The sequence below is a fragment of the Xylocopa sonorina genome, chromosome 1 (assembly GCF_050948175.1).
Source record: "Xylocopa sonorina isolate GNS202 chromosome 1, iyXylSono1_principal, whole genome shotgun sequence".
Taxonomy (NCBI): domain Eukaryota; kingdom Metazoa; phylum Arthropoda; class Insecta; order Hymenoptera; family Apidae; genus Xylocopa; species Xylocopa sonorina.
In genome coordinates, this window is record NC_135193.1 from 15,965,246 (window position 1) to 15,979,822 (window position 14,577).

General features: G+C 45.2%; 3 protein-coding genes across 3 annotated transcripts; 1 reads left to right on the forward strand and 2 right to left on the reverse strand.

The window, feature by feature from the left end:
• Positions 1 to 50: 50 nt before the first annotated feature.
• Positions 51 to 1,862, reverse strand: LOC143432533 (uncharacterized). Its single transcript, XM_076909200.1, has one exon. The coding sequence runs from the start codon at positions 1,643 to 1,645 to the stop codon at positions 740 to 742; it is 906 nt and encodes a 301-aa protein (XP_076765315.1). The 5' UTR covers positions 1,646 to 1,862; the 3' UTR covers positions 51 to 739.
• Positions 1,863 to 2,461: 599 nt separating this feature from the next.
• On the forward strand, positions 2,462 to 4,054 carry LOC143432470 (venom serine carboxypeptidase). The gene is made up of 2 exons (XM_076909133.1): positions 2,462 to 2,767; positions 2,898 to 4,054. The coding sequence occupies exons 1-2, from the start codon at positions 2,483 to 2,485 to the stop codon at positions 4,014 to 4,016; spliced, it is 1,404 nt and encodes a 467-aa protein (XP_076765248.1). The 5' UTR covers positions 2,462 to 2,482; the 3' UTR covers positions 4,017 to 4,054.
• A 750-nt stretch (positions 4,055 to 4,804) lies between these two features.
• On the reverse strand, positions 4,805 to 6,073 carry Ppt2 (palmitoyl-protein thioesterase 2). Its single transcript, XM_076909610.1, has 4 exons — positions 5,881 to 6,073; positions 5,490 to 5,739; positions 5,293 to 5,411; positions 4,805 to 5,221 (listed from the first exon to the last, which is right to left on the reverse strand). Exons 1-4 carry the CDS (start codon positions 6,031 to 6,033, stop codon positions 4,868 to 4,870), a joined length of 876 nt encoding a protein of 291 aa, XP_076765725.1. The 5' UTR covers positions 6,034 to 6,073; the 3' UTR covers positions 4,805 to 4,867.
• Between the last annotated feature and the right edge of the window lie 8,504 nt (positions 6,074 to 14,577).

Sequence of the window (14,577 nt, forward strand, 5' to 3'; positions counted from 1 at the left end):
CGTGGGATAATTCTTTCCGTCTTGGATCCTTTAAACAAGACACAGAAATCTCGTTAGAAAGCATTTTATTAAGTATTTCATTACTAGAGACAAAGATTTACAATTTTTTCCTTTCTTTTCTTTTTCGTTTCACCTCGATAAATGTATCAACCTCAAATCAACGCGGAATAAAATGTTTCAGTACGTTACACGTTAAAGGAGGCTAATACTGTTCAAACGATATAACATACTTCTAGTTTATTAAATTTTCTCACAATTTAAAAAAATATTAGTAAAAACGTTAGAAAATATATGGTCTCGTTAACTTTAACGCACGCATTATCGCTTTCGAATACATAACGATTCGGAAACTATCGTGTAGTTAAAACATGTGCAGAATATCATACCCACTGCAATCATCAGCTATCAACATTAAACGGGAAATTATAAAGCAAGCATTATACCAATACGTTCGAAAGCATACCATACAATAGAAAAATGACAATACAGGTATGTCGTTGTACGCTATATCGTAATATCTCGATTGGCAATATCGGTACTAACGAGCATACGATTACGAGTCGTTGAACTCATAGAACAACCTTTCTCGAGGCCCACAGTGTTTTAGGTCTTCAATAGTTGAAATGTCAATAACTGATAACGATCAGGGTACCATAGCATAGTGGAATGGATATTTTCTTTGTGAACAATTTCTAAGCACCTGGAATTAGAGCAAGGTACATTGTACACATAATAACTGCTATTGTTTTGATAACTCTTTGCATTTCATTTTCAGCGCAACATTTTCCTGCTTCACATACTCTAACTCCTCTAACTTTTTCTGCAACTCCATGTTTCTAGTTTGCAGAGTAACGATATCCTTTTGGAGCTGTTTATTTTGTTCAATTAGGCCTTTTGCCCTGCTCAGATCTTTGTCTGGATGCATTTCATTGACTATATCATCTGTCTGAAGTAGCAGATGTTTAATGAGATTCGCTTGAGAGTTCAGATGCAAGTCTTGCATGGCCCTCAAAATTTTTGTGCTCTCTTGTTTGGTACAAGTGCTCACAATGTTCTTAATGGCATTGAGCAGTGTAACAGTATCGAGCTCTTTGGGTTCTGCTTTTTTAATATCATAAATCTTTGTTTTGTCTTTGGCTGCCTCCACCTGAGAGGTTCCTTCTTTCAAACCATCGCTAGGCCTGCTGTTCTCTTTCAGAACATCTAGAGTTTGGGCGTTCTCCTTACAACTTCCAGAACGGCGTGCTCTGTCTTTTACAGCTGCTCTGCTCTCAGAAATTCTTAATCTCGAGTCTCTGAGCTTTGCCTTAGCATCGTCTTTGTTATCTTGCTCCTTATCGTCGCTGTTAACTTTATTCTCAATCGGCTTCAACTTTGATTCAATAGACTTCTCTTTCCTTTCGGATATTCTTACTTTCATTTGTTGCTTCTTCGCGCCATGGTCGGATAGCTTTTTCAGATCTTTCGACTCCTTGCCAACCAATTCCTTTTCGACCGATGCACTCTCCCTTTTAACATGCGACAAATGATTCAAAGGAGACGATGTCGCAGTTCTCGTGGTCACATGCCGATCCACTTGATAAGCTTTAACGGTCGCAATATCAGTGGACACTAATTCTAAATCTTCTAGGAAAGAGTCATTCATATTTCTACAGTTTCTACTTTACTTCAACAACAAACAGACTAAACGAACACTCGATTCTTTCCTTGTATACGCGACTATAGCACTGTTAGGAACTGTTATACGAATATTGTCCTCAGATTCCTTAATTCTAAGCGTGACTTCTCGGTTTCTAAATCGCTATCAATATCAGAAACTCGTATCGCGAAGTGTCGTGCGCGGAGGCTCGCAGTAAGAAATAAAAAACGATGTTTCGCACTGTTTAGACGGGAACTGTGAAAAACTTTATTGACAACAGTAAAATTGCTCGCAACATGCGTACATTCCGAGTTAAAAATAGCAACAAATCTACGTTAACCTTCGATCAAAATTACAGGACGTATACCTATAAGTACTTACATGCCAATTCGAATTGAGCTGTGTTGGTACGTACACGGTCAGCTGACTGAAATTCGTTACTATCCCCTAAACGCCATCAACGCCATCTACGCCATCTACTAGTCCCAGTTACCAGAACTTACAGCGCGACTATTGCTACGAATTTTTACGTTTAGCTTTTATTTAATTGCGAATGAAAATGAAGTAAAAAATAGTATCGAAATATTTCCACGAAATTTTAGTCCCAATTGTTATCGATTATCTGTTTTCTGGGCTAGTATCCGTGGACTTATCGTGCGGTAGTTTCCACTCTGTTCGTAACATTGGTCACATTGCGGCGCCGGTATATAAAGATTCGTTTTGTGTTGAATCACAGCAATTGCGTTTCGATTAGGTTCGACAACAGTAGTTGCGGGTATCGTATCGTGTCCTAGAACGACCGTCTTCCATCGTGGGAGATAGTCGCAGTAAATTTAGCAAACTATGAAGAAGCTCGCGTTACTTTTACAAGTTTTGTTCCTCGCCTCACTCGCGACCGGGTTTACGAATGTTTATCCGAAACTTAAGAACATCCCCTTTCGCGACGACGACGATGCTGGCTTGCCGCTGTTCTTGACACCGCTTATCGAAAGCGGTAAGATAGACGAAGCTCGTAACAAGGCCCTCGTACAGCATAAAGAGATGTACGAGATCAGTAGTTATGCCGGCTACTTAACCGTTAACAAACAGTACAATTCGAACATGTTCTTTTGGTTTTTCCCGGCTGTGGTGAGTAGTTCAACGGTTCTCTTTTCTTTAATTAAAAGCTATGAAATTCCCACAGAATGAGATCGAGTCACGTACAATTTTATGTTCAGAGAAGATTGACGTAAGATAGAGCTTTTTTTTTTTTATACAGAACAGTCCGGGGACTGCTCCTGTAGTATTATGGCTACAAGGTGGTCCTGGGGCTACATCATTGTTTGGGTTATTCATGGAGAATGGCCCATTTATAGTTACTTCTAATAAAACTCTTGCGATGCGTAAATACTCTTGGAATTATTCCCACAATTTGCTCTATATCGATAATCCAGTCGGTACTGGATTCAGTTTCACTGACGACGATAAGGGCTATGCCGTCAATGAGACAGATGTGGGAAGGGACGTCCACACTGCGTTAGTCCAGTTCTTCAAGTTATTCCCAGAACTCGGATCGAACGACTTCTTTGTTACTGGCGAATCTTATGGTGGGAAATACGTGCCGGCTGTATCTCATGCTATTAAAGATTATAATATCAAAGCGACCACAAAGATAAACTTGAAAGGTTTGGCAATTGGAAATGGTCTGACTGATCCAGAGAATCAGTTATTGTACGGAGATTATCTGTATCAGCTGGGTTTACTGGATGCAAATGGAAGGGAACTGTTTCACAAGTACGAGGACACGGGTAGGAAGCTTATTAAAGAAGGAAAATACATAGATGCTTTCAATCTCTTCGATGAGCTTCTTGATAGTGATCTGACCAGTTCTCCATCACTGTTCAAAAATTTAACTGGCTTCGACTATTACTTCAACTATCTGGAAACCCAGGATACAAACGAGTCCGACTATATGGTAGAATGGTTGCAAAGGGCAGATATTAGGAAAGCTATACACGTCGGCAATTGTACATTCCACGTTGAAGCTAAGGAAGTAGAGGAACATTTGAAAGCTGATATTATGCAATCTCTGGCAATTCTGATTGCAGATCTTACGCAGCATTACAGGGTTCTTTTGTACAATGGACAGCTTGATATTATTGTTGCGTATCCATTGACGGAAAATTATATGCAAAAGTTGAAATGGGCAGGCGCAGAGAAGTATAAAACAGCCAAAAGGAGAAAGTGGTATGTTGGAAACGAATTAGCTGGGTATGCGAAAACTGTTGATAATTTTACGGAGGTCTTGGTAAGAAATGCTGGGCACATGGTTCCTTCTGATCAGCCAAAGTGGGCACTCGATCTCATTACTCGTTTCACACACAATAAGAGGTTCTAAGTAACTTAATTTGATTTAAATAAAGAGATAATAATTACGTTGTTACCCATATAAATAAGCCCTAACATACTAGAAATGTAGATTTAAGGGGTTGCTAAATAAATACGATATACTTAATTGAAATAAAAAAACAATAATTTTGTACTAAAAGAGATAGTAAACATTTATTAATAACAGAAATGTGTATAAATTTGTTATTGAGCGGCCTTAAAATATTATTTACAATATATTTATTACATCGTACTTATGTCTTTTCAAGTGGGAAAATATTAGATAATATAACAAACGAGAAAAATTTCGATTACGCTAAATGTCATGATTAAGAATATCTGATTTATGAAGTTTCCTTATACATTAGAAATTACGAATAACAGCGTCCACTTTGCAGTTTATTTTGCGATGGTCTTTATCTGTAACATTTCTCGTTGTACCGTGTTAGTTTTATGTATAGTGGAAACTTCTACACAACTTAATCTAATCTTTAACATTATCTTTAATTACCTTACTAGATATCTGATAATTTCTAATATATTGTAAATGTAATTCTTAATTAAAAATGGCATAATGATAGTGATATACTCGACAAAAACAGTGTCGATAATCAACTTCATGTTATAAGAGGTAGTAAATATTTATCGATAAGCGAAATGTGTACACATTCGAGATTTTTTTGTTGTAAAATTGTCCTACTTATATAAGATACTTTGCAGTTTATTGCGTTTGTGTTTACGAAAAAGTATCGACGTACGCGTGATATGTAAAAGAAAATTATTGATCACACGAAGTCTTTGATGTTTCGAGTTCTCTTAAAGACTGATATGGCAACAATTAATTATCTAGAAAGGACGATATTAATCCAAATAGGGCAGTAAGTAATCGTCTACTATTGACTCGTTTTTGTGCCACTCATAGTGCGGTACATTTGGAACCGTGATGAGAGTAAGTTTTCCACTTTCGTCCAACGTTCGTAATCCAATTAAATCGTCCTTATAGATATCTCGATCACGCATATCTATCACAGTTTCGTTAGTATCGTAATATCCAAAGTGGCTACTTTGCCATGGAGTGATAACACCATCATCCGGCCCGCCAATAAGCACCATGCGTTTTAACTTGGTGAGACCTCGCTTCGACGTCGGCATTTTCGTTGAGTTTTTCTCATTGTTAACGTACGGAAGGAACTTGCTAAATTTGTAATACAATTCCTGTGAAAACGAAGAAATCAAATGTTAATTCTTCGTACCGCGCGAATTCAACGAACGAAGTATGTACTAACTTGATGATGGGGATCGTTCCAGTAATTCCCAACGCTGGTATGTTGGCCAATTTTTGAGTAGAATAATTCATATGCCGTTTCGCATACCAAATCAGGGAAAAATAAATGCAAAAATCGAGCTGCAACGGAATGCACGAATGATTCGAATTCCTACGTTTTCCATCCAAGATACGTGTTGTATCACCACGAATACCTACTTCCATACTGTCCAGCTTGTGGCGAGCTCAAGGAAATAAAGTTCTTAACATTGTGATCGGGAAATACTTGCAGTATCACTCTGGCTAATAAACCACCCTGGCTGTAACCCACTAAGTTTATTCCTTCGGGAAATACGGCACCTATAGATACAATGTCCATGCCTATCTCCTCTACTTGACGCCACATTGGCTCCAGGCTACTCCATCCGGCATATCGTGGAATGTTGTAAATCTGTGTATCCGGATGCATCTGAAACCAAACAAGAAACGATCATCTAAAGCATGTAACGAAGAAGGAAATTGAAATTTTCAATCATTCGCGACGTTCACGCGCCAATTCTAAATAGACGCGACATCTGCAATGTTTTTGTTCCGCGCTTAAATTACTTACTTGTTGGATTCTGTTACTAATAAGTTCCATGCTGTCGCTTCCAGTGAGGACGCCGTGGATAACGACCACTGCACGATAACCTTCGACGACATAATTAAATGCTGTCAAGAGGAAGAGAAGAAAATTGAATGCTTTACAATTTACGCTAGCCATTGATGTGTGTCAAAGGTGATTGACGCTGCAGTCAGCACATTTTATCACGTCCAGTTTCTATGAGATAGACAACGCTTCGAGCAAAGTTATGGCGCATTTATAAGCGCAGCTTTTGATTGGAGAAGTTCTACGTCTACCGTTCCTGGTCTGCTGCTTCTTCGCCTTGTGAGAGCGGCTTTAGGATCGATTTTCTGAACGATAAGTTCTTCCCAGTTGGTAAGGAAGAGATGTCGTTTGCCAACAATGGACAATTACACGAGTAGCAACAATACCAAAGACCAAAATACATTCATGCTCATTAGCAATTTAACACGAATCAAAGTTGCACCTTGCATAGTGCAGATTCTTTGTTTCTGTGGGAACAAAGGCGAGACTTAAAGCAAACTAATCACCAACGACAATAATCTATCGTCACGATAGAATGATTATTGAGATGTAACGAGCATCGACTTGATCGATAAGCCAGAGTCAATAACACCGAAGGGAACTAAATTGCGTTTCGAAATAACGCGCTGAGGAACGTAGTCGATCCCTAATCCTTTCGCAGTTATATGAAAGGTTGTTGGGCACGTGGTATTTCCCGTGCTACCACCATATATCACCGTCCTCTGACATCACCCCTAAGTTGGCATACGAAACTCACGCCTCGGAGGATGGATGCCTGGCTGCATTGTTTCGACCACCGTCTCATTCTCGATTATCACGGTTCCACTTCGCAAAGAAACCTTTGTCACCGGGAAGCGTTAACATTTTTAGTACCGCGTTTACCTCGCCCGGACGCACGTCGATCATTCTCTCACGGAACCCTTGAGAGCTTGTTAAAAAGAGCACGTCTCCATCAACGTAATTTCACGAACTCGCAAGTCACCGACATTACGAGGCAAGCAAGTGAGAAGCAGATACCTCTTAGACAAGTACACGGTAATGATTCAATCAAAGGCAAATGACCAATTGAAGCGAGAAGGAAATCTTTATTACCGTTCCAACACTTTCCGATTCTAGTTACATTCCGGTGGCCGCTGAATTTGACGAGAGGGGAGGTGTACACGTTTCACGCGTCGCATGGAACGAAACGAAATGGAAAGTCGAACTGCGAAGGGACAGGCATCCCCGTTTACCCTAAGAAATTAGAACGTAGTACAACAATTCGACCGTGGGGACTACCTGGGGACGATCCGTTGCTTACGTATTTCTGATGTCGCATGCTGGCTCTAATCGAGTCGGTCAGAAGCTTTGAAACTACCAACATTTCTTTCTCTCGTCGGAAGAGGGAAAGAAACGAGGGGGGGGGGGGGGGGGAAGAAGGAGACCGAGAGGAGAGGAAAGACGGCCAATCCAATTCCACGCTCAAACCCGACCATCGTGATGGCGGAGGGTGGCGAAAAAACGCAGCCACGCCAGAGAGAGCGGGCAAGGCGAGCGTAGGTCTCGGAGCTTTTTTGCGTTTAATCAAGGATATTCGCGGTCGGCTGACTCGCTATTTTAGTCCACCAAGTGCTAACCGAGCCGCGCAACCACCACCGGCGACCATATCGCAGGAAGTGGATGAAGGAATCTTCGTCCTTTGACCTCGCGGGCACGCTCTTATCCATCTCCTGTAATTCGACATGCATCCCCAGTTACTTTTAACCAAGCGTCCGCCTCGGGACTCGCCTGGGGATATGTTGGTAAATTAGAAAAGAAATAATATACAATTGGGGTTTATGGGTGTTCAGGAGTTCTTTAGAAAAGAGTTCGCTGCCTTTTGTTTTCTGATAAAGAGGATTATGCCGATCATTGTATATTACGGTTGTATATTATTTAAGCGCGCTTGATCATTTTACGACCGGCACGATGCACGGGGCGTTAAAATTTTTCGAGAAGTTGCGCCGCACTTGAAGCGATAATTTACGCGCGGGTAGCATTTCAGCTTTCCGGTTTTGTAAATTCAAATGTACACAACGCGCGACGAATGAACAACGCCGCGGTAATATTTGCAAAAATATGCAGGGACCACCGCCGCTGGTGGTGATGTTTTTCATCCCCATACTGTCTTTATTCAGTTATAAAGGTAAAAAAAAAGAACCAACAAAATAGCATTTTTTATTCCTTCTTTATTCGCCGTACGAAGGGAGAACGCGGAAGAGAGAAAAGAAATCGTAAAAAATATATAAAGTGTCCAACGGAAAGTTCCAATCGAACGTGCGATTAGAATTCGATCAGCCTTTTACCGCGCGTTGTTCGATTCTTTGAGGAATCATTCTCGTTCCTTTCTTTTTCTCTTCTGGTCGCCAAGTGGAATCATAGATCCTCTTCATCCAAGAGCCGACTCGAGAGAGTGTTTAAGGCCACCCTCTGGCTCGGTAAGTACAGAGGCGGGAGAGAAGACGAAGTGGGTGGTACGGTGTCGGAGGAACGGCCGGGAGATTAGCGTTAATTACAGAGTTGAGCCGTTCCGGGGTTGGGACGGGCGCGAGGTATTTGTCACTCGGCACTGCTCTCGACTCCTGTTCCCCGTTCTGAATATTAATAACCCCCGCGTCATCCTTCGCCTGCACCTTCTTCGTTCCACCCTCTCCTCCTCCTCCTCCTGCTGCTCGTCCTCCACCCCCGTCCTCACCTCTCGTTTCACGACACCCGATGAATTGCGCGGCAGACAACGCTACTCATTATGCTGACTGCTTGATTTCATCACCGTCACCGCTGCGAAAAATTAATTGTCCCCGTGATCGGAGTGAGTAAGGATCAGCTTTGCAGATTTCGATCAATTTTCGCCGATCTTTTAAGCAGTACAGCTACGGGGGATGACAAATGGAATTTTCTATCCTCCTTTTTTCTTTTTTTTTCTCTATCAGAACGATATCGCGTCCTCGTATTGGAAGCTTTTCCTTCGAGACAGCCCACCGCCCCATCCTCCCCCTCCTCCTCCCATATTCTTCTTTCCGCCGTAGCGTTTTCCAAAAATTGAAGGATGGTACCGTCGATTCGACGGCTAGCCCCTACCCACGTAGCGCGTCGATCAATCGATATCATCCTCTCTCGTCCTTTCTGCGGTCGGTCCCTCGATGGCGGTCCCATTCCCGCGCAAAACGTTCAGATATTCAAAGTCGGGGAATAGTTTATTCATGGCCGGCTCTGGAGAACTTAGAAAGATATTGGAAGCGGCCCGCGGAGAGGGTGGAAGATAGAAAAAGAGACGGCGGGAGCCTGGAAAAAGCTGAGCGCAGGAGCGAGAGACGGCGCGACGGGGTTGAGAGAGAGAGAGAGAGAGAGAGAGAGAGAGAAACGATATTGGTCGGACGGAAGTGTCCCCTCGGGGAAACGAGAAAACGGGAGGAGCGTCGTCTCTCCCCCGATCCGATAAAGCGAAAGAGGGACCCCCTTGTGGCACGGCCACCACTCCTACGCGTTGACCCACGTGACAGCGAGCCCGCCAATAAAATTCAAATAAACTCCGCCGTGCATACTAAATTATCACATCTTCCATTACCCGACCGAGTGGTCCATCCCCAAACAGCCTTCATCCCTGGTCCCGTGGAAACGTTTCGCCGTCGTGTCGAAATTCCAATATTTTTTGACTTCCCCGGCGAAGATGGGAACCGGGACGTGACACCGTCCTCTCGAGGTGACGGAAGGCCCAGACGGAACGATTTCGCAATTACCAGAACCGATTTAATGCGCGCTAAGTCCGCGGGACGTGTTAAGTTATCGTCGCGTAATTGATCGCCTCGCGAGCAGAATTTAATCTGTTTTGGCGGGTCGAGTCGTCGGAACACCGGCGGACTTAACGATCGACAAAGCGTCTCGAGTTTTACGGAAGATTAAAAAGGGTTACCAGCCGATTGTAGAGCGTGCGACGGTTAGACCGTAACGCCATCGTGATACGTCGGTAATCCGGCGATGGATACTCGCCGTGGAAACGGGAATGACTCGTCGAGAGGAGAGGGTCCAGCGACGCTGATGAAGGGACGCTCGAGGTCAGGTGGCCTTTCCCAGGAACGCCCCAGATTTCAACATTACTCAAGCAGGATCAACCTGCCACGGAGGAAGGCCATTGTTCGCTTTTCCGCTGCTGAGTTTCCTTCCGCATCGTCGCCGCACCATCGTCGTGGCTCGACCGTTCGGAATTACCGCATTTTTTCTTTCTCTTTCCTCTCCCTCGCGCCTCGAACGTATCGAGAGGGAGCTGTACTCGTTCAATTAAACGGTTCCTCGAGATTTTTACGGGCGAACTCGTTCGAGGCGTTCACCGTTCGAAGTTTAATACGTTTAAGCGAGGCATCGAACTTCCACGGACACGGGGCGGTGTGTATTGTTTTATAATAGTTTCCTGAGAATTTTTTCGCGGGGAGGGGGGGTATAAACGCGTTAAAGGAGCACGAAAATTAACCAAACGAAGTTCGTACCGTGTAAAACAATTAGTAGCTACCTTAGCTGTGCCTCTGCTCACCCTATCAGCTTGTCTACGCCTCGACTATTAGTATAATCGCTCGAGGCTACGACCCTTAGCTACCCTCGAGCGGTACACTTTAATTCTTAGGAAGTTAGAGGCCACCCCTACCCCGCAGCTGCGATCCGCGCGACTTTGCGCTTCGTTCGCCTTCTGCTCTGCTTCTCGAATCGAGCGTCAAGTTTCCTCTGTCGCGTGTATTTTGGTTACTTTCGAAAGTGTCCCGTGATAAGGTAAAAAGTTGTTCGAACTTTTTCATCCTCGCTCCACAATGCTTTTTCCTTTTACATTTTCTATTCTATTGACCGCTGTGATTGGTGTTCAAAATTGACTTTTTCGTACAGCTTTAAGACCGACGAGAAATCCACGTTTAATATGCTTTCGAATGATTATTTAATTTTTGCCAAATCGTTCAACGTTAATCGACTCCTCGAAATTACACGTCCAAGTGTCGCTGTTCTCCACAAGGTAATTAGGCGACGATTTTCCGTAGCGTATCGTGTTTTCGTCACGTCGAGAATAAACGCAGCGTTCCGCTGCGTGTCTAATTGATTTCCGCCCCGGGAACGGGGCCGCGTTACGACCGCATCGGGGGCTGAATTTCGGACGTCGAACCACCCCTTTGCATTATGGATGCACCTGATTTCACACTTGTTCGTTCGCACTGGCAAACGTCTCCATCGATATAAACGGGCCGCAATTTGCTGGCCCATTGTAAACCGCCCCCTTCGAGCTCGATTCATGGGTAATAAATCCTGGTTCCGTCGTATACGGCGAATTTATGTTTACGAAAGTTGCTGGCGAGGAGGGAAAGGTACCGCTGCCTTATCACCTACAATCTGTCGTTAACCATCCTGGCGCAGAATATTTTTACGAATTTCTAGATCGATTTCGAAAGGTAGCGGTTGATAAGAAGTTCGCGTCGTTCGTGGATTTATTACCAGTAAGGAAGCGTGGAATGGTAATCACTATTTCGAGGGGTTTGATTTAGCAATCAGGTATCGTTTTGAGCGTATTGTACCGGGCGTACGTACGAAATTGGCCGTGTAACATGTGCGTAATCCATGCCACGTGTCCTCGGAGACGAGTGGATGCAAGGCGTCGTTGAACACACCCCTCGAATCTGTCCACGTCCTTTCTGTTGCCGCAAAAACCCACTCGAATAACTGGTTCGCTCGTATTCGTTCGTTACTCATCATTCAATGGCAATTTGTCCAGTTACCGAGATTAGAAAGCGACTTGAAAGCGATGCTAATTCGTCCCGTGCCCGCCGCTTTCTAATTTCAGATTCACCCTCTTTGACCTCGTACTTATTGCGCTATATTCCGCTTTGTATTAGCATAACGAGCATCGATCGGATCATTCTCCACTCGTCTGCGTCCGATTTACTAAGATAACGATTAAAAAACCATTGCAAATTTTTTCCATTACAATTACACGCGTTGAAAATGTGATTTTTCAAACCAAAAAGTGAGGAGACTACGTTGCACGTGTCGTTTCTCATTGAGATTCTATCGTCGAAAATCTTTTCGTCATTCGCACACGTCTCCCATCGTCGAATGGATCGAGCCAAAACTCGAAGGAAGACTTTGCTGTGGCGGACACGCGAAAAACGGTAAAAAGACCATTCGCAGTCTAACATATGGCTGGCGAAATTGCCGACGGGGCGGCGGTAACAATATTTACAGAAGGCTCCGGCTAACCCCCGGTGTTTTGTTAAGACTGCACACCGCACACAGCCGCAGCCCCGGGGGCAAGGGTGTCACTTTACCCCGATAATCCCCCGTAATACTCTTTAGCGATCCGCGTCGCGGAGTAATATTAAGTCCCTTACATCCAATTTCTATGGACTTACACCTTGTTCGCGGCGATTAGCATTTTGATTGCGACCTCCGCCGCGGAGTCCTCTTCTCCTTAGGTTCGTTCCTCTCGGTTGTTGCTTCAGTAGCCTTTGCGTTCGCTCAAAAAAGAAGAGAAAGAAGAGAGAGAGAGAGAGAGAAAGGGAAGGGAAGAAGTCGACGTTTCACGGAACGTTCGCAACGATTGCTGCACTTAAAAGTTGCGCAAACTACTAGCGAGTGAACGTAAGAGAACGAACGCTGTGTTAGAGTTCGAAAAAAAAAAAAAAAAGAGAAACAAGTAAACTCGACAATGAATAATTTCGATGAAACATTCGTCTGGGAATCGAAGCGTTGCGTCGGCCAATTGATACTGTGAAAGCACACGGGTGCGGAATTGAACGCGGACGAGAACGCGGCCGCTATGATCAACGAGTTTTTCGAATGTTACTCGTCGAAATGGCCGGGATTTCCGTTCGTGTCGCGGACGAATGCCCAGTGGAATCGCGTGTAATCACCATACACGCGTGCAGGGGAATTGGGGTCGCCGTTTCGAGCGCGCGCTACTCGCGGATACACCGCACTGGATACTGCGAGGGGTGGCAGTATTTGCTTTAGAGCTCGACAATCACGTCGAGGGTGGTCCAGGGCCGCAGCCGGACCTGCGATCCGGATTAGCCGGATCATAATCAGCCAATCAGTGGCGCCTGTGCGGCAAGGTGTCGAATGTCAACTCCCGCGGGACCTGGATTGATTTCTTTTCGCGGGATCCGCCGTCGCTGTTCCGTGCGCGCGCGTGTCGACATTCGATTCTAATGGGATTCTCCACGTGCACGGGGAAACGGATAGATCGAATCCGCCACGGCACGCTTCAGCCTGTCAGCCGTTTGAGAACGAGGAAGTCCGACCTTCCTTCGCTGCGGAGCATTAAGTCCCGCGGAAGCGGATGCGGAGACAAAGTGGCTCTCTGCGAGTGTTACCATTATAGCGCCGCAATACCGCGCGCGCCGAGAGTTGCTGGGCATAAAGGAAACATTTGCGCACCTACGAAATCTCCATTTGCTGTATCCCTCCGTGAAACCTCAGTCACAGTTACTCTGACGTTCTTTGCGTTTACTTGAGACCAAGATCGAAGAATGTAATCGCTTGCGAACCGTTCCACCAGTACTCGTTTGCTCTACGAAAACAGACTTCCGTGGGTCAAACTAATTTCTCTATTTCTTTCTTTCTCTCACTCTCTCTCTCTCTCTCTCTCTCTCTCTCGAGCCGCGAAGTTTCATTAAGATCAATGTATCACTCCACGCGGTTCGCTCGTAAACTTCCACTTAACGCGTACGAAAGAGTGGCAGCATCCCCCGGAGGGAAGCAGATCACCCTGAAACAGGAACGATGACGAGGCGGACGCGGTCTCTGCGCGTTGAACTCGTTTCTCGGAGGTGAGACACCAATAAGACGGTCCATCCGGCGAGCGCGCGCGAGGCGCGGGTGGAAAGGAGCGCGCTTGAGATTTGCGCGAAGCGTGAATGGATGAGGGCGTGGGAAACGTGGCGAACGCGGATAGTGTGGTGACTTGCGACCGGTCCGGTAATTGTCGTAATTGTGCCGAGTGATTCACACATCAGGATCGGCGCGGCCAAGTCCGCCCCGTGGTTGCCCCGGCTCGAGAGCTGGTTTACGCGCGCTCGCTCCGCGGCACCGCTCTCACACGATATTCGCACACGCTCGCAAAACACGCGGGCAGCGCGAGCGCATCTGCGCGGGATTTCGGAAACAATTGCCGACAATTCTCGCCACTTGACTCGCGGCCAGCGATTGACGTGAGAATCCGCTTAGACGCCCGTACAAACTCCGCTCCGCGGAGAGTATGAGGTCATCTTCATTAAATCGTTCTCCGCTTAATGACTGATCTAATTTTTTCTTTCTCTCCTCCACCGTGCCCCTCGTTCCTCTCCGTCTCCCTTCACGAACCCTTTCGTGGACGAGGGAACGCGACGAGAACTGGCGAGAGTCGTCGACGAGAGCTCACCTTTTTTTCTATCCCCCCTCTCCTCGCGATCTTCGAGGAAGAGGCTTTTACTCTTTCCTTCCCACGTTCTCGCCGTTAGCGAGATTAATTACTGGTGTCCCCGTAACGAGCGCGACGCGAAGTAGATAAGGTGCGTTCTCGTCGCGATACGAGTTTTTCGAGCGTGCATACGGTTCCGTTTATCCTTCCGGATGAAACCGTGAAACTGGACGATGCGTATTATCGATACGTATACGCGCCCCTCTCCAGTG